Below are 25,796 nucleotides of genomic sequence, written 5' to 3'. Positions count from 1 at the left end.
AATACTACTCAGTTGCCAGAGCCTTGAGTTTCTACCTGATAAACAGGGTATAAATCTAAATTTCACTTTATCAGTCAAATGGCCTTCAGTAAAGGGAATGGGGAGGGTGGACACGATCCTACCCTTGCTTCAGAAAGCAAAACCTCTTGCATCTGACAATGGTTGGACCTCTGAAGATGCTGCCAAAGGATTACCTGGCCTTGTTGCCTTGTGTGGGAGAGAGCTGGACTTTAGGAGGCTCCCTGTACAGTTGAATATGATGGTCTTTGCACTAAACATGATTCGCATCCATTAAAGAAGGAAGCCATGGCAACAGGAGCAGTTGTGAATGAAGACTAAGAGATTACTAACAGAACCAGACAGCCTATCATCTTTGTTTCCAAATCCTTCCTCCAGCTGTTGACTTCCAGGTGTGTTTGCTAATTGAGAATTCCAGGAGTGGAAGTTCCAAAATCTCAATGGGGGGGGGGGGCAGATGCAGGAAGGTTGCAGTGAAGCATCTTATTCCATTAGATCAGGGGTGTCAAACTTGATTTCATTGAGGGCCATATCAGGGTTGTGTTTGACCTCAGGGGCCCCTGCTGGGCATGGCCAGAATGGGTGTGGCCAACTTGACATCACTCATGTCAGGGTGGCCTGTGGTGGCCCGAGCACTCTGCCAGCGAAAATGGGCTCCTGAGCTCCATTTTCGGCTGAGGCAGCCTCCTGCAACCTCTGCCAGCAAAAACAGAGCTTGGGAGGGCCATTTTCACTGGCAGAGGCACCGTGGGCAGTGTCTTCACGGTGTTTCCAGGGTGTCCCCATGGGCCAGATCTAAGCACTCCACAGGCCAGATCTGGCCCCCGGGCCTTGAGTTTGACACCCCTGCATTAGATCATGATGCAAATACATGAGGAAAATGTAGAGAATAGAATAAGCGGATGGGAAGGGACCTTAGAGGTCTTTTTGTCCAACTCCCTGCCAGGACAGGAAATCCTATATTATTTTGCACTTTCTCATGGATATACATGATCATAGAAAGAATAACAGAATAACAGAGTTGGAAGGGACCTAGGAGGTCTTCCAGTCCAACCCTCTGCCTAAGCAGACCCCATACCATTTCAGAGAAATGGTTGTCCAATCTCTTCTTCAAAAACTCAAGTGATGGAGCACCCACAACTTTCTGAGGCAAGCCAATTAACCCTGGTTAATTGTTCTCACTGTCAGGAAATTTCTCCTTAGTTCTAGGTTGGTTCTCTCTCTGATTAGTTTCCATCCATTGTTTCTTGTCCTGCCTTCTGGTGTTTTGGAAAATAGGTTGACCCTCTCTTCTTTGTGGCAGCCCCTCAAATATTGGAACACTGCTATCATATCACATTTCATTTTTGCATATTTTTTCAGTTTTGCTGGCTGAAGAAATTCCCCAATTCTTGGACATTTTTAGACAGCAGTATCCTTGATCTTCTGGATGCAATTAAGGCTGAGACCCCATACATCAGAAAGAAATGGATCAAAGTGAGATGTTGAGGATATCACAACCACAGCTGACATCTCCAGTTTCTCCCACTTAATGTAAAGACCAGCCTGCTCCTGTGTCACAGATTTTTTAAAATATGAATGGCTGCCCAGCTCTGTTGGTAATATAATAGCCTGATAGTGAACTGCAACCAGCTGTGAGAGGCACTGTAGTCCAAGGAACAGGAACACCCATTTTCTTTCCTTCTTCACACCAATCTTCCATGTTTTCTGCTTAAATGTGCTCATCTCTTCAGAGAGTGACTATTTTGAGGAACAAGGTTTTTTTAGATTGAGTGAGAAGCACTTAAAAGGAAGAACTATAGACCGGTAAAGCTATCTGGCTGTATCTGCTATCCACTCTGCTTTTTCTATGAGTCTTGCTTGTTTGGTGTCTACCAAGCCAACTAGATTTGTCTAGCCATTGGGTGAATGCAGTAAATAATTACTCAAAGTAAGAGCAACCTGGAATGTCTCTTTTGACAAAGGCAAAATGGCTGCCTCGCAGGTGAACTAAGATATTTTATAGGGATTGGCAAAGCCTTTAGAAACAACAATGGCAGCAATTGCCTCAAGCAGGATATCACAAGGGAGAGGGTGCCAAAAAACTTGATGGATTTGATTATATAGTTGCAACCATCATCTTAACCTTTTGCCTTTAATCCCGCTGGCCTCAATCCTCACAGGGAGGCTCTGTCCAGAAATACATTGTTTCAGAATTTGAAATGATTGAATGGACAACACTTTTCATTCTGGGCAGGAAAGCAAGAATGTAATACTATGAGTTAGTGGGGTTTCTACACACATTCCATTATATTGGGTTACTGGCTTCAAAGGACAAAAACAATGGATAAAAAAATATATTGACCCAGCATGAAGTGAGGAAAAAGTGGATATTTCAATTAAAATCCTCCCTTCAGGTCTCTCCAGGGATGTTAAAAAGACCTTGAGCATTTATAGCAGTGATGTGTTTCTCATTCTTTGCCCTCCTACATTTGAACAACTATTTTAACCGTTTTAACAGCTTAATCATCTTCTCTTCCTCCAATGGTTGTAAAATGTAAAATGTGACAACCATGTTCCACATTAATTCTACACATTAATTAATCAAATGCAGATTAAAGGATTTTTCAGGAAGATTTGCAAAATGTAAATCCCCGTTGGTTCCTAAATTCTTAGTTATTTTTAAAGTTCCTTCTGAGCATTTACAGCATCTGCTGTATGATGATCCTTCAAACTATAACTTCTTAATGAATGATCTGATAAATGCTCATTTAGTGCTAACCATACAAAAGCAATATTAAGTGCATCCACAAAAAACTTTTGTTTAAAAAGAAATTATCCTGAACCATGGGCAAGAAAAACAAATTATAGTGGCACCTGACTGGTCTTCAATTGGATGAAATATAGGTATGACCTGATGAATCCAGAGGAAGACATTTTGGCAGGATAGCTTCTTATTATATCTCCCTTCGAGCACTAGATGGCATTAAGCTTTCCATTAATATCAGATATGACACACATTCTAATTCCTAATGTTAGAATTATGTACATGAAGTGGTTTTCAGTTAATTGTTAGAATTCCTTGAGCTTCTTGGAGAAAAGTGTGGGATATTAAATAATTAAGTAACTAAAGTCTTCTAGATCTGCTTTGTTTATATGTTGCACTTTCCCATGGATAATTAAAACCCATGATTTTAGTTCAATTTCCAGCATTTACACAACACGTTGTATTGAAAACTGAATAATTTTATTCAGGGGGTCAGTCTAGGGGGTCACGCGTTCGATGTCTGCAAGCGATCGCGTGCCCCGATCCCTCTGACTTTTCCCGTTCCCCGGATGGTCAAGACCCTCAGAGCCTGGGCCTTCGTCTTATGTTATGCAACGCACGGTCCGTGGCCAATAAGGCCCCCCTAATACACGATCTTATCCAGGGTGGCGCCGCGGATCTTATAGGCGTTACGGAGACCTGGTTGGGCACTGAAGGGGGCGTGCCCCTGGTCGAAATGTGCCCACCGGGTTTCCGTGCATTCCATCAGCCGAGGGCCCAGGGTAGGGGTGGGGGGGTGGCGGTTGCTATTAAAGAGAGTCTAGAGCCGAGGGAGACCACTGTACCTCAGATTGCCGGGTGTGAATCCCTCTTTGTGAGATGGGGTCATAGGTGTCAGATGGGCTTGCTGGTCACGTACCTGGCTCCTTGCTGCGTGACAGCTGCCCTGCCCGAGCTCCTGGAGGTGCTTGCCGGGGTGGCAGTGGAGACCCCCAGACTTTTAGTCATGGGGGACTTTAACTTGCCATCTGCCGGCTCGTCATCGACAGTGGCTCGGGAGTTCATGGCTTCCATGACGGCCTTGGACCTGACTCAAGTAGTGGATGGCCCCACTCACATCGGGGGTGGCACTCTGGATCTTATTTTTATCTCTGGTCAGTGGTTGAAGGATCTGGATTTGAGAGATGTAGTCATAGAACCTTTGTCATGGTCAGATCACTCTCTCCTTCGCCTGGACTTTCTGACCGCCACTCAACACCGCAGGGAGACGGAACCACAACGTTGGTTCCGTCCCAGGCGCCTGATGGACCCGGAGAGGTTCCGGACGGAGCTTGGGCCACTTCCTGAGGGTCTGGCTCACGGCACGGCAGAGGAACTAGCCGCAGCCTGGCAATGGGCTGCGGCTGGGGCTTTAGACCGTCGAGCCTCTGCGGCCTCTGACCCGGCGCAGATCCCAACCGGCTCCTTGGTTCTCCGAGGAGCTGAGGGGATGAAACGCCGGAGAAGACGCCTAGAGAGCTCCTGGAGGTCTAGCCGTTTAGAGGCTGATCGGACACTAGTTAGGTCCTATACTAGGACCTACCTAGTGGCACTGAGGGAAGCGGCGTTGCTCGCCTCCTCCCTCATTGCGCCGGCAGATAACCGCCCAGCCGCCCTGTTTCGGGTGACCCGTTCCCTCCTTCACCAGGGGGAGCGGGATGACCCGTTGCAGGGACGTGCTGAGGAGTTTAACGGTTATCTATATGATAAAATCGTTCAGCTTCGAGACGGTCTAGACCAAAATTGCGGCGATTCAGATGAGGCGTCTGAGGGTGGTCTTGGTGACATTTTCTGGGATGAGTTTGACCCTGTGGCTCCCGAGGACATGGACAGGTTGTTGGGTAGGCTGAATGCCACCACGTGTTTACTGGACCCGTGCCCCTCCTGGCTGGTGCTGGCCACTCAGGAGGTGACACGAGGCTGGCTCCAGGCGATTACGAGTGCCTCCTTGTTGGAGGGAGTCTTTCCGGCCGCCTTGAAAGAGGCGGTGGTGAGGCCCCTCCTCAAGAAGCCCTCCCTGGACCCGGCTGTCTTAGGTAATTATCGTCCGGTCTCCAACCTTCGCTTCGCGGCGAAGGTTGTAGAGAGTATGGTGGCATATCAGTTTCCCCTGCACCTGGATGAAACTGTCTATCTAGACCCGTTCCAGTCCGGTTTCCGGCCCGGTTACAGCACGGAGACGGCTTTGGTCGCGTTGGTGGATGATCTCTGGAGGGCCAGGGATAGGGGTTGTTCCTCTGTCCTGGTCCTATTAGACCTCTCAGCGGCTTTCGATACCATCGACCATGGTATCCTGCTGCGCGGTTGGAGGATTGGGAGTGGGAGGCACCGTTTATCGGTGGTTCTCCTCCTATCTCTCCGACCGTCGCAGACGGTGTTGACAGGGGGGCAGAGGTCGGCCCGGGGGCGCCCCACTTGTGGGGTGCCGCAGGGGTCGATTCTCTTGCCCCTTCTGTTCAACATCTATATGAAGCCGTTGGGTGAGATCATCAGTGGCTTCGTGTGAGGTACCAGCTGTACGCTGATGACACCCAGCTGTACTTTTCCACGGGCCACCCCAATGAAGCTATCGAAGTGCTGTCCCGGTGTTTGGAAGCCGTACGGGTCTGGATGGGGAGAAACAGGCTCAAGCTCAATCCTTCCAAGACAGAGTGGCTGTGGATGCCGGCATCCCGGTACAGTCAGCTGAGTCCTCGGCTGACTGTTGGGGGTGAGTCACTGGCCCCGATGGAGAGGGTGCGCAATCTGGGCGTTCTCCTGGATGAACGGCTGTCTTTTGAAGACCATTTGACGGCCGTCTCCAGGAGAGCTTTCCACCAGGTTCGCCTGGTGCGCCAGTTGCGCCCCTTTCTAGACCGGGATGCCTTATGCACGGTCACTCACGCCCTCGTGACGTCTCGCCTGGATTACTGCAATGCTCTCTACATGGGGCTCCCCTTGAGGGGCATCCGGAGGCTTCAGTTAGTCCAGAATGCGGCTGCGCGGGTGATAGAGGGAGCCCCTCGTGGCTCCCGTGTTACACCTATCCTGCGCAGACTGCACTGGCTACCTGTGGCCTTCCGGGTGCGCTTCAAGGTGTTGGTGACAATCTTTAAAGCGCTCCATGGCATAGGGCCGGGCTATTTACGGGACCGCCTACTGCTACCAAATACCTCTCACCGACCCGTGCGCTCTCACAGAGAGGGACTCCTCAGGGTGCCGTCAGCTAGGCAGTGCCGTCTGGCGACACCCAGGGGAAGGGCCTTCTCTGTGGGGGCTCCCACCCTCTGGAACGAACTCCCTCCAGGACTTCGTCAACTTCCGGACCTCCGAACCTTTCGTCGCGAGCTTAAAACACACTTATTCATCTGCGTGGGACTGGATTAGATTTTAAAGTTATGGGTTTTAAGGGGTTTTTATTATTTATACTATTTTTAAATTTGGCAATAGAATAAGTTTTTTAATTGTCGTTTTTAATCTGTATTTATATGTATTTTAACTGCCTGTGAACCGCCCTGAGTCCTTAGGGAGATAGGGTGGTATATAAATTTGAAAAATAAAATAAAAATAAAATAATTGGTTGGGTTCATACAAAAATTAGACTAAAATATGTTTGGCATGTCAATGTTTTATGCTTTGTCACTTAGCAATGCTGCAAAATCTTTATGTATCTCTGTATATCTCTTTCAAAGAGGATCCACAGCTTCTGAAGCCTATTTTTTTCACCTCAATGTGAACTAATACCTTGATCAGGAAATCTGATGTTCTTTAAATGCTCATGGATTTATGCAGAGCTCATGCAAGATGACAGAACTTTCAGAAAGTTTATAAATAGAACCTGTGGGGATGGTGAGAGAAAGGGAAATTCCCATTTTATAATAAATCCAATTTTAGAAGCTGGTCCTTTTCCCAAATTCTCTTTATGAAGAGATTTTCCTTAATATCTGCTTTGTCTGTTTCTGTTTTGCAACTTCAGCAAAAAAAGGAAACCTGGATCAGAGCGTAGGTGAGTCTCAGGTTTTTTGGGGGGAGGGCAACATAATTGATGTCATGCTTTTCCCCCCCAGCAATCTGAAACCTGGATGTGAAAATCCTGTCCAAAATTCTTTTCTCCTGGCTTTTTCAGAGGTTTTTAAACTAACTGAGAATTTTTTTATTGATTAGTCTGGCCTTTTGGTTTAAGTTGGTATCCTTTCATTTGTACCCTTTAATTTTCTTGTTCTTGTGGAAAACATACCTACATATAACTACACTCTCTCTCTCTCAACTTTTGTGAAGCCATTTATCTTTTGCAAAAAGCAGTACACTTTCAGAGGAAATTGCAAATCCTATTCCTCTTGAAGGAGGAAAACATTTCCTAGAATTACATGGCCTATAATGAGATGGTAACAAAAGAATTCTTATATGTTATTTTCCCTTACAGTTTAGGTATCCAGCTAGAACTAGGACTGGAGTCTCTAAACAAACCTTCTCCCACCTACCTTTTCCCCCCTCCCCAAATCTTTTGAATGGTGGAACTCAACTTCAGTCCTAGCACCATGGCAGACTCTCAGAAAGGCCACCTCATGCTGTTCCCCAAGGTTCATGAGATTTCTCCCAGGACCCAGTGCTCTCAGGATCTGTTATATACCACTTATCTTCAGACAATTTTTTCTTTTTATTGACAGGCCCCTGCAGCTTCTACAAAACTATCTCAGGTCACATGAGGCCTTCAGCTGCAGAAAATGCTCTATTCTCACATGATTTCTGGAGGCTCTAGAGCCCATGCAAGAGCACAGACCTGTTGTATGACTTGCAGAAGGTCCATAGGCTATGCAAAAGCACACTCCATCCTCATGAGGCCTCCACAGTCTCCAAAAAGCACACAAGAATCTTGGTGTTTTTGAGAATAGTTATTGTTGGGCATTGATGAATGCTCATGTGTCACTCAAAATGTTGTGATTCGCCATCAGTGACCCAATGATTGTCCAGGCCCATGGTAGCATGTGCATGTCTAAAAAGGCAAGATGGCATAAGGTGCATGGCAATGCAAGCCTGGTCTGTTTTGCATGCACGTTGGCATGTACAAAAGAGGTAGGACTTGCACTGTGATGCTTCTGCCATCTTGCCTTTTTGACATCCCACCAACCTAGATCCACTGATCCAGAATTTTATAGCTCATATCAGATACCCATAGCTGGAATTTATTAAGAAATCCCCTTGCATGGGATTATATAGGTGTACATCTATGAGGTTCTGTGATTGTGTGTATTCATGTGTGTGGTCATTCATCTACTCCAACTTGATGCCCTTCTTTTTGCCTTGGGGACTGTAATTCCCATGATGACTAAGCATTCTGGCAGTATAATACCAAAATATATTCTTAAAAGAGAAGAAGCACTTTATAGAACATATGTCTTATCCTTCATACTCAGAACCAGCTGGCTGGGGAATTCTGGGAGTTGAAATCCACATATCTTAAAGTTGCCAAGTTTGAGAAATCCTGCTCAGAACTAACAAAAAATCCAATATGAGACACAGATTGAGAAAGATAGTGGATCTGTCCCTCAATTTTCCCATGTTCCAAAACTACAGTTTTTCCACCCACTTAGGATATTGGGGATATATAAGACTTAATCAGCCCCTGCCTGCGTTTCTTCCTATCTTTTACTAACTAACATCTGATACTTGTTATTACTTACAGTGGGGGTAGTTCTTCCCCAGTTCGGAAGGAGAAGAAGAAGAAAAGTGGGAAAAAACACCGGAGAGACAGGTAATCTGTTTGGCTCTTTGTTGAGTGTCTTAAGCACATTCTCATGTATCTCCAGTTAAAAGGAATATAGCCAACAGATACAGTTTATTCTCCAAGCGAGACTGAGGATAGCAAAGGAAACATTGGCCTAGCCTAGAATTTTTAATGTCAGCCATTTTAAGTGTGGACTTCAACTCCCAGAATTTCTCAGCTGGCTGGAGAAGTCTGCAAGTTAAAACCCAAACATAGGAAAGTTGCTGATATTGAGAAACTCTGGGCTAGATGGATCAGTGTGTGTATCCAGTTACTCCAGAGACGATACCATTAGGGATTAAGCAGCCAAAACAAATCTGTCCCATTTAAATTGTGTGTTTTTGAGAACAGATTTTTAGTTTAGCCAAATTAGCAAGCATTCATCTTGGTTTGAAAGAACTTTGTCAGCCTTGGCTATGGATAGAATCGTTTGTACTTTATAAATCTTACGAAGAAAGTTCTTATCTTCTTTCTTAAACTTTTAAAAGCCAACTGAATTTACCATATAATATATTGGTAACCTCACTGTCTAATGTGTAACCTGCATCTGTACAACAGCTCTCTCTTCTCCTTCCTCCACCAACCCAGCGTAAAACCTACAGCAGTTTAACCACACTGTGCACCTGATGCATTGTGCTGTAAATCATGAAAATGTATGCTTTCTAATGAAATTTGTTAATGTGAAAATAAAAGGACTTCTGATCTTTGGCTGCAACAGATGGCAGTAAAAAACCAAAATTCACTCCCATTCAAATTATGGGACAGATAGTCTTTGACTTATAACCACAATTGGGACTAGAACTTCAATCACTAAGCCATGTGGTCACTGAATCATCATGTGACCACACCTGATTTTACAAACTTTTTTTTACCATGATCATTAAGTGAATCCCGCTTCCTCCATTCACTTTGCTTGTCAGAAACTGGCTGAGAATATCACAAATGGAGATCATGTAACACCCCCACTCTGCAACTGTCATAGATGCATATCAGTTTCCAAGTGCCCAAATCACAATCCTGTGACTGTGAGGATGCTGTGACAGTTATAAGTGTGAGGACGGGTCTTAAGTCACTTTCTTCTGTGCCATCACTGAATGTATACAATGTTGAGTATAAAAAAATACTGTATACATGAAGGACTTATTGGAAGAAATGATGTAATCCATTAAGGAAAAAGATACTGATTCAGCCTTCCAACAGCTAAAACAGCTAAAGCAGGGGTGTCCAAACTACGGCCCGCGGGCCAACTGCGGCCCGCGGGTCAGTTTTTATTGGCCCGCAGCAAATTCTGAAAATATAATTGAATATGGCCCGCCGCCTTCACCATTCTGCCCGGCTTCCCAGGTGGGGTGGCCTGGTGCAATAGAAGGTTGCGCAACGTCTCGGGTAAAATATGTAATAAAAATCGTAGATGGCTCCTGTTTCTGTACGTGACTCTTCCGTCCCGGCGCGGGGCTGTTGCAAAGAGGGTTGGGGCAGTTCAGCCGCCGAGCAGCAGGGGGAGCTTGCGCAGCAACGGAAAGGTGGCGCCTGCGTAGCTGCGCCGCCAAAATGGGCGACTCTGAGGATGAATTTCGGTGGCGGCATCCGCTGGGGCGGCGGCAGGGGGAAGCGGCGCGCGGGATAGGCACAGGCGCTGCTCCCGCCGCCGCCCCGTCCCCCCGGAGTGCGGACTGAAGCGAGGCGGTGCCCCTCGGCTGCCCAGGAGGAAGAGGCAGCGGGAGGCGGACGGAGAGCCGCTGGTGGTTCCGGCCAAGTTCCGCTCGGAGGCCGGGCCAGGCAGGAGGCGGCCCAGGGCTGGTGAGTCAGGCGGGAGGCGGGGAGTGGGGGGGAAGAGGCTGAGGGGATCGCCACCTGGGAGCCACTGACTGCCACCTGCTCTCCGCCTAGAGACGAAGGGCCACGGGAGGCCGCCGCCCCCGCTGCTGCTTCAAGGGCCGGAGGACGCCAGCCGCGGACTCAAGGTCCGGGCGGCCCTACTGCTTTTGGAGGCCCCGGCCACGCCCCGCACGCCCCCGCTGCCCACCAGCTGCTGGAAAGGGGCCCCGGCTAATGCGAGGCCGGGCTGGCTGTGGGAGCTGAGCTCGTTGACGGGCACCCCGGCCGTAGCTCCTTGGGAGGCCGATCAGGTGCGTGGCTGCGGCGAAGCGTCAGGCTCTTCTCCGGGGTCCTCCCTTCCCCTTGGGGGCAGCTGAGCCGTCGCTCTTTTGCGGCGTTTCTGTCCCCGGAGCATCCCGAGGCCGAGTTCGCCTTCAATCCAAAGGACAGCATCACTGCTCCCACTGAGAGCAATGTTCTTCACATTATAGGTGAGTTAGAAATACACAGTAATCATGTGTCAATATGTCACCTCTTGTGTGTGGCCCGGGCCACACATGAATTTACTAGGCTTATATACTGTTTGTTGTCCAGCCGCATGCCTTTCTGAATAATTATATTTAAAAATATTACATTAAAAATCAACATAACACAAACACACACGTACACAAACATAGAGATACACATGCACATATATATAACTCACACACATATAGTATACTTAAGCCTAAACTGTGCATAGGGACTACCCAGACGGCTGAAAAAAGTGATTTCTGACAGGTTCTCACACTTTTGACTGGTCCTCACACGTACAACTATCTTTACATTTTGCACCCTATCTTGTAACCGTGGTGAAGAGAAGCAGTTGTGAAATGAGTGATATGGTTGTTAAAAATGCTGCAATGGGCATAAATGTGAGGATGGTCATAAGTGTGAGGACTGGTCAAAAATTACTTTTTTTAGCCCTCTGAGTAGTTTCTATGCCCATAGCCACATCCACTCAGTCACATGAGCAGTTAGCCACGCCCACCAGTCACATGACCACCAAGCCACACCCCAAAATAAGCCACGCCCATTCCCCCCCCCCCGGGTGGCCCGGGCCTTTGCTTATTTTTCTGTATTTGGCCCTCACTCAAAAAAGTTTGGACACCCCTGAGCTAAAGGAACCACTGATCCCAAAAACTCAGAAAAGTTCCTTATGGGAGCCTTCCCTAACAGTTTGGGACAGTATCTTTAGAAGATGCATTAATTTACACAGAAAACACTAGATTAGGGAAGGTAGGAATAGATTGAAGGGCTGGTAATATTAGGAAACAAATGACCAATCTCCCAAAGGTGCTTTTTCAAAGGCAATTGGACTTTGTTTTGGGTTTTTATTTTTGTTTTGAAGATGTTTTGCTTCTCATCCAAGAGGTTCTTCAGAAGCTTCAGAATTGAAGGAACTTCTTGGATGAGAAGTGAAATGTCTTCAAGGAAAAAAACAAAGTCCACTTGCCTTTTGAAAAAGTGCTTTTGGGACAACCATGACATGAATGACTGAGAATCTCCATAGACAAATGACCACCCTATTTTTTTTTAAAATAGTTATTTCACAATATAAGGAAAAAAGGGTAAAATATTACAAGATAGCCAAAGATCCCTCCCTCTCTCCTTTCTTCTCTCTTTCTCTCTGAGAAATAGTTATATAACACAATCAAACGGTACACCCTTCTGAGTGAAGGCTAAAGCTTCCTGGAGAAATTTCAGTCATTAAGAGTCAATGTTGCCACACTTACACTTCCGTCTTTGTCATACAATATTGTCATACGATGGAATATAGTGTAGAGAAAAAAATCTTTAAACATTCCAGTTAATATTTGGTTGTGCTATTAATCCTCCGTTTCAAACAATGTATCCCTCTCCCTTTCCCTCCCCTTTGTTTTCCTCTGGTTGGTTGCCTGTCAGGTCTGGATCTGGATCTCATAAGAAGAGGAAGCACAGGTGAGGGCGCTCGGTATAGCTTTCTCCCCCTCCTTGTTTTCACAGCTTTGCACTCCAGGGCTAGCACCCCTTTCCTTTCTTTGTTCATAGATGTTAACTCTAGCCCTAATCAAGCCTGATTCCTGATGATTAAATGGAAGAACCATGTATTCTTGGCAATAACTCCAGGAAGATTGCTCAGTGCCTTCCTCTGGGAGGCTTTTCCAGTTTTGTGCTGGTCTCCTGTTCAAATGCTGACCAGCTCTAATCCTGTTTAGCTTTTGAATTTAGCAAAGGTAGAGTAGGTACTATGTCTGCTTTAGAGTTAGCAAGATTGATAATAAATTGCCTTGCAGTTTGAGGACAATATTAATTTAAATTTAATTATTTGACCCTTTTTCCTGTGATGGGCTTAATATAGCCTGGCATATTCATACAGATTGCTTTGAAATGGGCTAGGGACTATAGCAAAGATAGCTTTAGAGTTGTAAGCAGTGCTGTGCTGATAAATATATGACAACCAATTCTGCCAGCTCCATGTCTGTGGCTATGCTGCGGTTCACTAGGTATCATAGCTCAGCTCTACTTTCAGCCAGCTTGCAAAATTCCCCAAAATTTGATAATTGGCTCTCGTGAACAGGTACAAGCCAGCGCTAGCACACCACTAGCTGTAGGTCATCTACCATCTTGAGTGAAAGATTCAAAATTCAAAAGCTTGGTGATGTTATAGCAACTCATCAAGAAATCTGATCTTGATATCCCAATAAAAAATCCAGAGTAGTAGCTCCACAGCAACCTAACTATAAGAATTGCATATCACATATTGTGCCCACACAGCCTTCTCTGACACTGCCCACATCCCCATTCATTTTAGCAACATAAAAGGTTTGCATATGCAGAGCAAAGAGAAGTAAGGTTTCATAAGGGTTGGGATTAGGATAAAAATAAATTGGGGGAGGGGAGACAGGGGGGCATTTGATAAATGAAGAAAAAGGAGATGCCAGGGGATGAGATTTACAAATTACTCAGTAGGCCCAACCAAGTGGCTGTTCCTTCTGTTTGTTTTACTCCAGCCATGCTCTCTCTTCTTTCTTTCTCCTTCTCCTGAATATTTTGTTTTCTGCTCTCTTGTAGGTCCAGAAGTCCCAAGAGCAAAAGGAAAGAAAAAAATAAAGATAGAAAAAGGTGAGCTTTCAGTTCTCAGTCTGTAATGCTTATGAATTTCTGGACCTAGAAAGCAGGTAGGGTAGATGTTGGCATCTATAAAATGCATCTGGGTCAGAGGTGGGTTTCAGCAAGTTCTGACTAGTTGTTTTTTTTTTGTCACAACAATATACACAAGCATCAACATAAAATAACTACATATCATATAAGCATATATATGAGCAAAATTATGCAATAACTATATTAATTTGATAAATGAAAAGAAACAATAGGACAGGAACGGTAGGCACTTTTGTGCTCTTATGCACGCCCCTTATAGTCCTCTTAGGAATGGGGTGAGGTCAATAATAGACAGTTTTTGGTTAAAGCTTTTGGGATTTTGAGAAGAGACCACAGAGTCAGGTAGTGTGTTCCAAGTGTTAATAACTCTGTTGCAGAAGTCATATTTTCTGCAATCAAGATTGAAGCGGTTAACATTAAGTTTAAATCTATTGTTTGCTCTTGTATTATTGCGATTGAATCTGAAGTAGTCTTCAACAGGAAGGACATTGCAATAGATGATTCTATGTGTTAAGCACAGGTCTTGTTGGAGTCGGTGGAGTTCTTAGTTTTCTAAACCCAGGATTTCAAGTCTGGTGGTATAAGGTATTTGTTGTTTTCAGAGGAGCAGAGAACTCTTCTTGTAAAATATTTCTGGACACGTTCAATTGTGTTGATGTCAGAAATGTGGTATGGGTTCCAGACAGGTGAGTTGTATTCAAGAATAGGTCTAGAAAATGTTTTGTATGCTCTGGTTAGTAGTGTAGAGTTTTTGGAAAAGAAGCTACGCAAAATTAGGTTTACAACTCTTAGAGCCTTTTTTGCTATGTAGTTGCAGTGGGCTTTGGCACTTAGATCATTTGATATGAAAACTCCAAGGTCTTTAACAGGGTGGGGGGTCATCTGTAAGATAATGTCCATCAAGCTTGTACTTAGTATTTTGGTTCTTTTTTCCAATGTGTAAGACTGAGCATTTGCTGGTTGAGATTTGGAGTTGCCAAGTTTTAGCCCAATCGGATATAAAGTCAAGGTCTTTTTGAAGGGTAGTGGTGTTAAATAGTTTGTTGGTGATTTGTTGGTGGTGTTAAATAGTTTGACATTGTCAGCAAAGAGAACACAATAACTTGAGATATGGTCACAGAGATCATTTATGTAAAGTATGAAGAGTGTTGGTCCAAGAACGCTGCCTTGAGGAACGCCACTCTTAACAGGAACAGGATTTGATAGAGCATTGCCAATTTTGACCACTTGTTGTCTGTTTGACAGGACAGCAGTTATCCAATTGTGAAGAGGTCCTTAAATGGTGTAGGTTTTTAGTTTTAGGAAAAATTTATCATGTACTACTGAGTCAAAAGCTTTGCAGAAGTTTATGTAGATTGCATCTATTGCTTTGCCTTGATCAAAATTAGTAGTCCATATGTTTTTGCAGTGGAGAAGTTGTAAGTAACATGATAATTTTTTTCTGAAACCAAATTGTTTATTAGAGATTAGGTTGTTTGTTTCTAGGTGGAGGGTAATGGATTGGTTGATGATAGATTCCATTACTTTGCAGGTGACGCAGCATAGAGAGATTGGTCTGTAATTTTCAACTAGGCTGGGATCTCCTTTTTTGAAGATAGGGATGACTGTTGCTAGAGACCAAAGTTTGGGAAGGGAACCAGTCGTGAAATCTTTATCAAAGGTTATGCTTAGGAGTTCTGCTATATTAGTGGAAAGTTTTTTTAAGAAGTATGCACATAGTCCATCAGGCCCAATAGATAAAGATGGTTTCAGTTTGTGAAGAGCTTTTTCAACATTATCTTCTGTGAAGTCTATATGTGTTAATTCGTTGTACTCATTGCTGGTACGACTGGGGAATGTCAGATTTGAGCCATCACTGTTAACAAAGACTGAGCCAAAGAATGTGTTAAAGAGGTTTGCTTTAATTGTTTCATCATTACATTCTTTGCCGTTAGATTCTTTTAGTGGTGGGATGGATCTCGATTCTTTAAGTTTATTGTTTACAAAATTATAAAAAGCACGATTGGAATTTGTGCACAGAAGGTATTCTTCTTGTTTGGTGTGGTAAATGGTGCATTCAGTTTTTATTTGGTTGCAAATATTTCTGTAGCGGTTTTTGAAATTAGCTACATAGACCTTTTTGTTTCTTCTCCAGAGGGATTTTTTTTTTGGATTGAAGTTTTTTTATTGATATGGGTAATTTGCTTTTTTTGATTTTGGTGGTGATTTGTGGTATGTATAGTTTAATGATTCTATTGATTTCAAGTAGGAAAACTTTATAGTGGTCATCGGCAGTGATACAGGTTGAGAACAGATTTTGCCAGTCAAGAGATGAGAGGTCGTTGTTTATAAGATCATAGTTGGCTTTTTTGAAATTGTAGTTAGGAGTACTATTGTTATGACAATTTATGTGAGGGCGTATATTGAGACAAAAGTCTATCATGCAGTGGTCGCTGTTGGAAAAGAGTTCTTTTATTTGTAGTCCATAAATTGAGTTTGTGTTATTGCAAAATATGAGGTCAAGGCAGTTGTTGAGTCTTGTATTGTTAGTTACTAGTTGTTAAAGACCTAGGTTTGTAACAGCGTTGTATAGTGTAATATGGATTGGTTCAGTTGTACATTCATTTGTTATCCAGTTAATAAAAGGTAGATTTAGGTCACCCAGGAAGATGAGAGGATATGGGCAAGAGGTAGCCCACGTTAGCAGTTTGGTTAACATATTTGCATGAGTGATGTCGTAGTCAGGGGCTCTGTAGCATAGTAAGAATCGAAGTGTGGTGTTAAGGGACAGGTCACATACAATAGTTTCAGGAAGAGAAAGTTTATGTGCAACTTGAATATTTTTTAGGTTCAGTGATTTTTTGTAAAAGATAGCTACTCCACCACTTCTGCGGTTTTCACGATCTGATCGAAAAACTTGATACTCTTTGTTTGAAATAATGGAGTCAGGGAGGGATGAGTTCAGCCATGTTTCACAAACAAATATGATATCAAATGTACCATTGTTTAACAAGAGGATAAATTCAGGCTATTTGTTTACAATACTTCTTGCATTTATTAAGTTACATTTAAGACCTGCAGTGTTAGGTGTTGAAGAGGTAAGGGGCGCGCATATCTAGTTTTGATTGATAGTTGGTTGGAGGGAGGTTGGTTGGGCAATGAGTGGTTGATCATTGGATGGTTGGAGGTTTTGTACGGGTAGTTGGAGGTTGGCTGGTTAATCGACAGTTGATTGAACGGATGGATGGATGCCTTGATTGATGGATGGTTGGATGTTTTGATTGAAGTGTGGTTGAGTGATGGCTATTTGATTTATGAGAACCGATAAATACCACCTACGACTGGCCCCGCCCCTATCTATTCTCTGCTTCCCAAGTCCCAGCTGATTGGGAGGAAATGGGATTTTGCAGTAATCTTTCCCCAGGAGTGGGGAGGGAATGGAGATTTTACAGTATCCTTTCCCTGGAGTGGGGTGGGAATGGAGATTTTACAGTATCCTTTCCCAGCCATCCCACCAAGCCACACCCACTAAGTCATGCCATGCCTACCAAGCCACACCCACAGAGCTGGTAGTAAAAAATTTTGTAACCCAGCACTGACCTGGGTGTTAAGTGTAATATAAAGCAGGTGCTTTATTTCCATTTAATAAAAACATTCCTTCCTGTGGAAAGAAGAAGGAAGTGGAAATGCCACACTTAAGAAGAGGCATTGTCTGTGATTTAAGGAAAGTACTTCATCCAAGAAGTGGCACTCTTTCCTATATATCAGAAAGGAGGAAATGCTTCTTTTAAGACAGCCTTTAAAATCATGTACTGGTAACTTTAATATTTTTTTTATAAACCTCTGATTTAAACAATTTTAATTCATCAGTAGTTTCTTTTTCTTCCTATTAGTTTGTTGCCTGTGTTGGCTCCAAGAACACAGCATAAGTAGATGTAGCAATGCTGATATTGATACTGGAATAGAGTTTAATGGAAGTTGCCAGATCACAAAAGGGAGTGAGATCAACAAATGGAGCAGGGCAAGAAAATGCTGAAAAGTCTCCTTCTAAGCATTTCAGTCTCTGCTTCAAACTATTGCTTTAGAAAGCATCTTTCTAAAGTTGGCAGAGTATCTACCTGAGATATGTGTTATATTCCACCAGCAGTGATATATGAAGTAGATCTAAGAGGGAGGAATTCATCAGAAGGTGGAATATATTATATCACTTGATTTTATATGGCGGGGCAGAGAAGCAGTGGTGGGATTCAGCCAGTTTGCACCACTTCGGGAGAACCGGTTGTTAATTTTCCGAGCAGTTTGATGAACTGGTTGTTGGAAGAAATCATTAGGGTAGAGAACCAGTTGTTAAATTACTTGAATCCCACCACTGGAGAGAAGGTGATTAATTTGGGCCTCTGTGGCTCAGACTGCTAAGACAGTCTGTTATTAACACAGCTGCTTGCAATTACTGCAGATTCTAGTCCCACCAGGCCCAAGGTTGACTCAGCCTTCCATCCTTTATAAGGTAGGTAAAATGAGGACCCAGATTGTTGGGGGCAATAAGTTGACTTTGTATATAAATATACAAATAGGATGAAGACTATTGCTAATATAGTGTAAGCCGCCCTGAGTCTTCAGAGAAGGGCGGGATATAAATTCAAATTTTAAAAAATGCAAATAAGAAAATTTTTTTAAAAAAAATCTGGGGCACTTGCTTGTTGGCCAGGCCTAAATTCATCATAGTTTGGCCACAAGGGAATTCCTGTGGATTGTTTACATAACTGAAAGGAGAGCCAGCTTGGGGTAGTGGTTATGACATCAGGCTAGAAAGTGGGAAACCATGAGCTTTAATCCTGCCTTAGGCATGAAACCAGATGAGTGACATTGGACCAGTCATCCTCAGCCCGAGGAAGAAGAAGGCAAAGAAGAACCTTACCAAGAAAACTGCTGGAACTTGCCCAGACAGTTGCCAAATTACTTATAGAATCATCTTCTTGTGCCATATCCGTCATCAGACATTAGCAATCATGTTGGTGATCCTATTTTTATCAACAATCACACAAAAAAGTGCTGTTGAGTTTTGTCCAAACCAGTCCCTTAGATTTTGAAGCCATGATGTTCTTCTTCAGCCTGGACCCTGTTTGTCTTCAATCTTTCCTTGGAGGATTAAGTGAAGTATGACGTATTTTTCCGGGTTTCACATCACATGTCCAAAATATTCTAACTTTCTCTTTTTTATGGTTTTGATGATTTCCCTTGGCTTTCCCAGATGACTTATCATCAGTCTTTCCTAATTCAGTATGTTTCAGAATTCATTTGCTAGCATGGGATTATTAATTTATTAAATGTATAAGGCCACCTGTTCACTGCAACTCTGGAAAGTGAAAACAATGTTAAAACAATTTAAATGTATGAACAGAAGAACAACAAGCTTCTAGGAAAATTGGAAATTACAGTCCTAATACATTTGCAATGAGCAAGTTGGGAAAAACTGGATTATCTGCAACAATAATTCTCCATTTCTCTTTTAAAAGATCAAGCAGAGCAGGAGTCCTGAAAAGCACCGACATGAACTCCAGATTGCCTTATCCCTGATTAAAGTAATAACTTCTGAATAACTGAGATAAAGACTGTTGATAAATTTGTGGGGTTGAAGGAAATTAAAATTGAATTGGGAATGGAGAGAACATTTTGAACATTTTGCTTTTTCTTCCAGAGAGTTGAATCTGATTTACTCTCCCCCACAATACCCCCATGGGAAAGTTTTTAAATCAGAATAGGCAATGCATCTTAGGCATTGACATTGTCTTTTGATCCTGTGTCTAGCAAATGCTTGTCTTTTCTCCCTTTATTTATAGTAGAAACCTATAATTCTTTGTTGTAGTGGAGGCAACATCCAGGAATGGATTGTCCTCATCTGCTAGCCAATAGGACTGAGTCTGTCAAAGCTGCGAGGATACGCCTACACCAACAGTCTCCAGCTTTTTGACTCAGTCATAGCTAAAGACAGATATGGTTTTTTGCTTAGGTCAACTAATTCCTGAATGCCTTTTCTACTACAAAACATTTCATCATACTGTGGCAACTATATCACCAACTAGACTGCTGTGCCACCAACTATTCCAGCATGAAGAGCTTTTAGCTCAAGCCCGCTGAGGGCCGCACAGTGGCGAGTCAGATCACTGGAGTGTGATTCTGACTGGGCAGCCCAATTGAGCATAACTCGCAGTGCTGACCCCAGAGGCTTTGGAACTTTATCGAGGCTCCAATGCATTCCAGCTCGGTGGGAAGCTTTGCGCCCTGCTTCTTGCCGACGAGTGGCCTGGCTGTCAGGTAAGCCTGAACTGTCAAGAGATAGCCGCCGCCGTCAATTCCGTTCCGTAATTGAGGAGTCCCTGCCCGATTGCGGGCATACTTGGAAGCCGCCAGTAAACACCACCACAGATCGTAGGCACAATCCCCGAGCCTCTGCTCACTTGTGAGCAAGCTTGTGAGAAGCTGCAGGCCACCGCTTTTGGCAGCAAGTCCTTTTTTTCTACTCAGCTGTTTGGCGGCAACCTCAAAATGGTGTGGTGCCCAACTTCAGCGGGGAAGCCGCTTTGTCAATGGCCGCCTCAGAAGCTGTCAGGAAGGGAGACAGAGCCACAGAAGCCTTGGGATCGAGGTCTGCGAGTAGGAGGGTGGCGGCCAAGCTCTCCAAAAGATTTAGGAAAATCACTAAGCCCTCAAAAGTGGCTGAGAGGGACAAGGCAAGACGCTAGAAGACGATTGATCATGAGGTGGCCAGAGCACTAGAATGGACAGACAGAGGACTTCCTCAGGCCTTTGAGACAGTTTCTTCCTGCCATAATATAGAGACACAGTTGGCTCTGCCTCAGGCTTCTGACAGCCAGCCTCCCCAGTCCCTATCACCAGATGGCGCTGCTGAGCAACCTTTAACCATCAGCCTGCCCAGCAACAGGGAGGATAAGTATGGCTCCCTCCCAGATCCGTTTTCTGCCTCAACTGCATGGCAACAGCCTCTCAGGCACAGAGGCTCACCTGTAGAAGTGACATTTAACCCGACTGCAGTGGGACTCTGCTCAGGTGAAGGGCTAGATAGCTAGGTTTCGACTGGCATGGATGTCTTAATATCTGTGGCCATAGAGACAGGCATCGCTATTGGCTTACAGCGCAGCCACAGAGCAGCTTCAATCAGATCAGTCTGTTCCTTGCCGCTTGATATACCTCTGTTGGCCCAGGTTTCAGGGGACTTTTTGCCCTCACAGGGACTTTATTCCCCAGTGTCTTCCAATCATTCTCATTCACAGGAGGACATGGCTAGAGAACTGGAACTCTCAGAGGATGAGGGATTAACTCCTGGCCAGACAGCCTTCGCTGGGCTTGTCAAACACACTTCAGGTGCCAGTGGTGGATGGGCCAGTGGTGACATTGGCTGCTCCATCAGTCATGACAGATGCCCCTGAGGATGGCCTCCAGCCAGAGGAGAGACGGGCTGAACAAGGCAATTCTGGATCTACCCCGACTGAACCACCTCATAGTCTACAAACGGTTCAAGATGCATTCACTTCAGTCCATTTTGAACAGCGTCAGAGAGGCTGACTTCCTCACTTCTATTGATCTCACCAAGCTTATTTTCATGTCCCCATTTTTTTGGGCCATAGACAGCATCTCTGCTTCTATTATGCAGGCCAGCATTATCAGTACAGGGCCTTGCTCTTTGGCCTATCATCAGCACCCAGGGCATTTACTAAATTGTTGGCTGCCTTGGCAGTACACCTCCGGGCTCTTCTTATGTGCGTCCCATGCTATCTGAATGATATCCTGATTCAGTCTACCTCTGAATCTCAGGCGCATAGGGATTTAGGAGTCACCATTCAGATGCTTCAGGAGCACGGGTTTTCAATTAATACCAGCAAGAGTCACTTGACTCTGACTACCTGGTTGCTGCACTTGGGAGCAGAGATAGATACCATGGTGTGCAGGGTGTTTCTATCTCAGGAGCGACAGGCAAGTATCAAAGAACTGGTGTGCCAGGTCTGGAGGGACCCACAAGTGCCCCTGTCAATGCTTTCGCAGCTCCTGGGGAAGATGGTGTCCTGCATTTCAATTGTGCCTTGGGCACATTTACACGCCAGGGCACTCCAATGGTTCCTTCTCCCTTATCAGAGGGCAGGCAGAACCACTTTATTACCCAAGGTTAGGCTTACACAGGACGTAGTCTATTCCCTCTTATGGTGGATTCCAAGGTACTTGCTAGAGGTTGTGTTTTCAAGGATCCAGGGTCACTAATAGTTACAACAGATGCCAGCCTTTTTGGCTGGGGAGTGCATCTCCAAACTAAGGTGCCCCAGAGCCAGTGGTCCACAATATAAACTGGCTGGAACTCAGAGCAGTCCATCTGGCTCTCCAGCAGTTCCAGAACATTATGGCCGGTAGACACATGCTGATTTGGACAGATAATGTGGCCACTAAGGCACTTATTAACAGGTGGGGAGTATGCAATCCAGGTCCCTCATGAAAGAAGCTGAGAGACTATGTCTTGGGCTCCATTTGTCCCTGTGGGCAAAGCACATTGCAGGGACTCCAATGTGCAGGCAGTTTGGCTCAGCAGGGCCACGATTGATCATACAGAGTGGCACATGCACCCAACTTTATTCAGGAGCTGACGGAGCACTTCGGACGGCTTGCTGTGGATCTCTTCTCTACTCCCGACAATGCCCAGATGATGAGGTTTTTTGCATGGTTTGCGGTTCCGGGGGCGGAAGGGTTCGATGCACTTCTCAGCACCTGGCCGCAAGAGTTCCTGTATGTATTTCCCCCTCTTCCCCTCATTCCGAGGGTAGTGTGGAAAATTCTGACAGAACGGGCAGAGATCCTACTCCTGGCCTTGGTTTGCTGACGTAGTCACCTTTTGGTGGCCAGCCCTTGGAGGATACTGCCAGACAGAGTCTCCCTCAGCTAGGGGGCATTGGTCCACCTCGACCCTCAGTGGCTCCAGTTGACTACCTGGCATTTGAGTGGAGCACTCTGAGCCAGGACAATTACTCCTCCAAGGTAATTGCCACCATTCAAGCTTCCAGGAGGCCTTCCACAAACAGAATCTATGGTTCCACCTGGAAGGCCTTTTGTTCCTGGTGCTTGAGGTCATGCTTGGACCTGACTTTGGTGTCCGTCCCCCAGATACTGGATTTTCTTCAGGCAGGGCTTGACATGGGTCTCTCACCCAACACAATCCAACACCAGGTGGCTGCCTTGTTATTGGTCCTTACTTGTGGGGGGGTTGGAGTCTCTGGCTCAACACCCAGCCATCCGCAGGTTCATCAGAAGTGCAACAAACCTGCAGCCTCCAGTGGTTCACCATTATCCTACCTGGGATCTCACAAAGGTATTGCAGGCACTGACTGAGGCCCCATTTGAACCATTGAGGGAGGCCACATTGTGCTTCCTGACCTGCAAGGTGGCATTCCTGGTGGCCATCACACCAGCTAGGTGAATATCGGAGTTGGCGGCTCTTTCCATCAGGCTAGACTTTGCATTTTCCATCCTAACCGGGTGGTTTTACGTTTGGACCCTTCATTCATACTGAAAGTAAATACGTGGTTCCACAGGGTCCAGGAACTTATTCTACCTGATTTCTGTCCCAAGCCAGTGGGACTGGAAAGGAAGTGGCACATGTTGAATGTGAGTCGAGCACTCTGGATTTATATTAAATGGACTTCCTCCTTTAGGAGGACAGAGTCACCCTTTGTATCCTTTTAGCCCGCCACCTTAGGGGCTAAGGTCACTCCATCGACCCTGGGCCACTGGATTTGGGCGTGTATTGCCAGATCTTATGAGATACAGGACCTTCCATTGCCCAAGAATATTACGGCACACTCCATGATTAGTGCGGCCACAAGTGCGGCATGGGCAATGCAAGCCTCTCTGGTTGCATTTCTGACTTGGTCCTCACCGTCCCTCTTTATCAAGCACTATAAATTGGACAGCTATGCCTCGGCAGAGGCTGCTTTTGGTAGGCGGGTCCTACAAAGAGTGCATGCAGATGAGGGGACCTCGGACCAAGCTGCAGCCCATCCATAAGGACATGACCGCTTTGGTATGTCCCATTCCTGGATGCTGCCTCCACTACAAGGGAGAAGGAGCGTTGGTCCTACCAGATACAATCCTTCTCATTGAGTGGAGCTCTCTGAGCTGAGACAATTACGCCTCCAAGATAATTGCCACCATACAAGGCTCCAGGAGGCCTTCCACAAACAGAATATATGATGCCACCTGGAAGGCCTTTTGCTCCTGGTGCTCCAGGTCACGCTTGAACCCAACAACGGTGTCCATGCCCCAGATACTGGAATTTCTTCAGGCAGGGCTTGACATGGGTCTCTCACCCAACACAATCCAACACCAGGTGGCTGCCTTGTTATTGGTCCTTACTTGTGGGGGGGTTGGAGTCTCTGGCTCAACACCCAGCCATCCGCAGGTTCATCAGAAGTGCAACAAACCTGCAGCCTCCAGTGGTTCACCATTATCCTACCTGGGATCTCACAAAGGTATTGCAGGCACTGACTGAGGCCCCATTTGAACCATTGAGGGAGGCCACATTGTGCTTCCTGACCTGCAAGGTGGCATTCCTGGTGGCCATCACACCAGCTAGGTGAATATCGGAGTTGGCGGCTCTTTCCATCAGGCTAGACTTTGCATTTTCCATCCTAACCGGGTGGTTTTACGTTTGGACCCTTCATTCATACTGAAAGTAAATACGTGGTTCCACAGGGTCCAGGAACTTATTCTACCTGATTTCTGTCCCAAGCCAGTGGGACTGGAAAGGAAGTGGCACATGTTGAATGTGAGTCGAGCACTCTGGATTTATATTAAATGGACTTCCTCCTTTAGGAGGACAGAGTCACCCTTTGTATCCTTTTAGCCCGCCACCTTAGGGGCTAAGGTCACTCCATCGACCCTGGGCCACTGGATTTGGGCGTGTATTGCCAGATCTTATGAGATACAGGACCTTCCATTGCCCAAGAATATTACGGCACACTCCATGATTAGTGCGGCCACAAGTGCGGCATGGGCAATGCAAGCCTCTCTGGAAGAGGTTTGCCGTGTGGCTACTTGGTCCTCACCGTCCCTCTTTATCAAGCACTATAAATTAGACAGCTATGCCTCGGCAGAGGCTGCTTTTGGTAGGCGGGTCCTACAAAGAATGCATGCAGATGAGGGGACCTCGGACCAAGCTGCAGCCCATCCATAAGGACATGACCGCTTTGGTATGTCCCATTCCTGGATGCTGCCTCCACTACAAGGGAGAAGGAGCGTTGGTCCTACCAGATACAATCCTTCTCATTGAGTGGAGGCAGCATCCAGCCCCACCCTAGTGACAGGCTGGCCCTCAGTCCACTGGGGGGGGGGGGTTGCATTTCTGACCAAGAGACATCGAGTTTGTCTCTATTCCTTCGCCAAAAGCTGGAGACCATTGGTGTAGGCGTGTCCTCACAGCTTTGACAGACTCAGTCCTATTGGATAGCAGACGAGGACAACCCATTCCTGGATGCTGCCTCCACTCAACGAGAAGGATCATATCAGGTATGACCAACGCTCCATATCAGAAATAATTTCAGATTTACAACCTGGGAAGCATGTAGAGAGCTCTTATTTAAAAGATTTGTATGCTTGCCCATGTTAAACAAGTCCAGGCGGTTCACAACAGCAGTAAAACCCAATATCTATAAAACACACCCATAAAACAAAACAAAACCCTGGTGCTATAATCATCCCTTTGGGAAGCTGCACAGCCAGCTCCAACATTTCATTCTATTTATTTTATTCTATCCCAGAGCCTGGGTAAAGAGCCAGGTCTGGGTAAAACGCCAAAGGCTAAAAGGGTAGAGACCTGCTGAATTGCCAGAGGGAAGAAGTTTTGTAAGATAAAGGCAAAACAAAAACCTTGTTTACAAGATAATGGGCTGCATCAAGACAACCATTTTTTCAAAATAGACTCAGGCTGGGTTCTTGAAAGACTCTTAATCAGATCAGTTACACATTTTGGTTAGGTTCCTTTTTGTGTTACTTAGCTTACTGTTTGAACCCATCAAGTTTAGATAATTCATGGTTCACTGGATTCTGCAAACCCAGTTTAATTTGGTAACCAGCAGCCACCTCCACAGCCTCTCACTGGTTTTTACAGGTACTTGTCATTTAATGACTGCCTTGTTTTAACAACTGTTCAGTTATTACAGTGATGAAAAAAATAACTTTATGACTAGCCTGTGTATTTATGCTGCATTTGCA

At 45.2% G+C, this 25,796-nt stretch overlaps 1 protein-coding gene across 1 annotated transcript in view; it reads left to right on the top strand.

Moving 5' to 3' along the window:
* The window catches only part of SRRM3 (serine/arginine repetitive matrix 3), a 114,851-nt gene that overhangs the window by 52,717 nt on the left and 36,338 nt on the right, over positions 1-25,796 (top strand). The window contains exons 5-8 of the mRNA XM_058164202.1: positions 6,759-6,788; positions 8,466-8,534; positions 12,309-12,344; positions 13,458-13,508. Of these exons, the coding sequence (XP_058020185.1) occupies positions 6,759-6,788; positions 8,466-8,534; positions 12,309-12,344; positions 13,458-13,508 (186 nt within the window). The remainder of the gene's footprint in view (positions 1-6,758; positions 6,789-8,465; positions 8,535-12,308; positions 12,345-13,457; positions 13,509-25,796) is intronic.

Source organism: Ahaetulla prasina, chromosome 1, assembly GCF_028640845.1.
Source record: "Ahaetulla prasina isolate Xishuangbanna chromosome 1, ASM2864084v1, whole genome shotgun sequence".
NCBI classification, from domain to species: Eukaryota; Metazoa; Chordata; class Lepidosauria; order Squamata; family Colubridae; genus Ahaetulla; species Ahaetulla prasina.
This window is presented reverse-complemented; position numbering and strand designations above follow the sequence as displayed.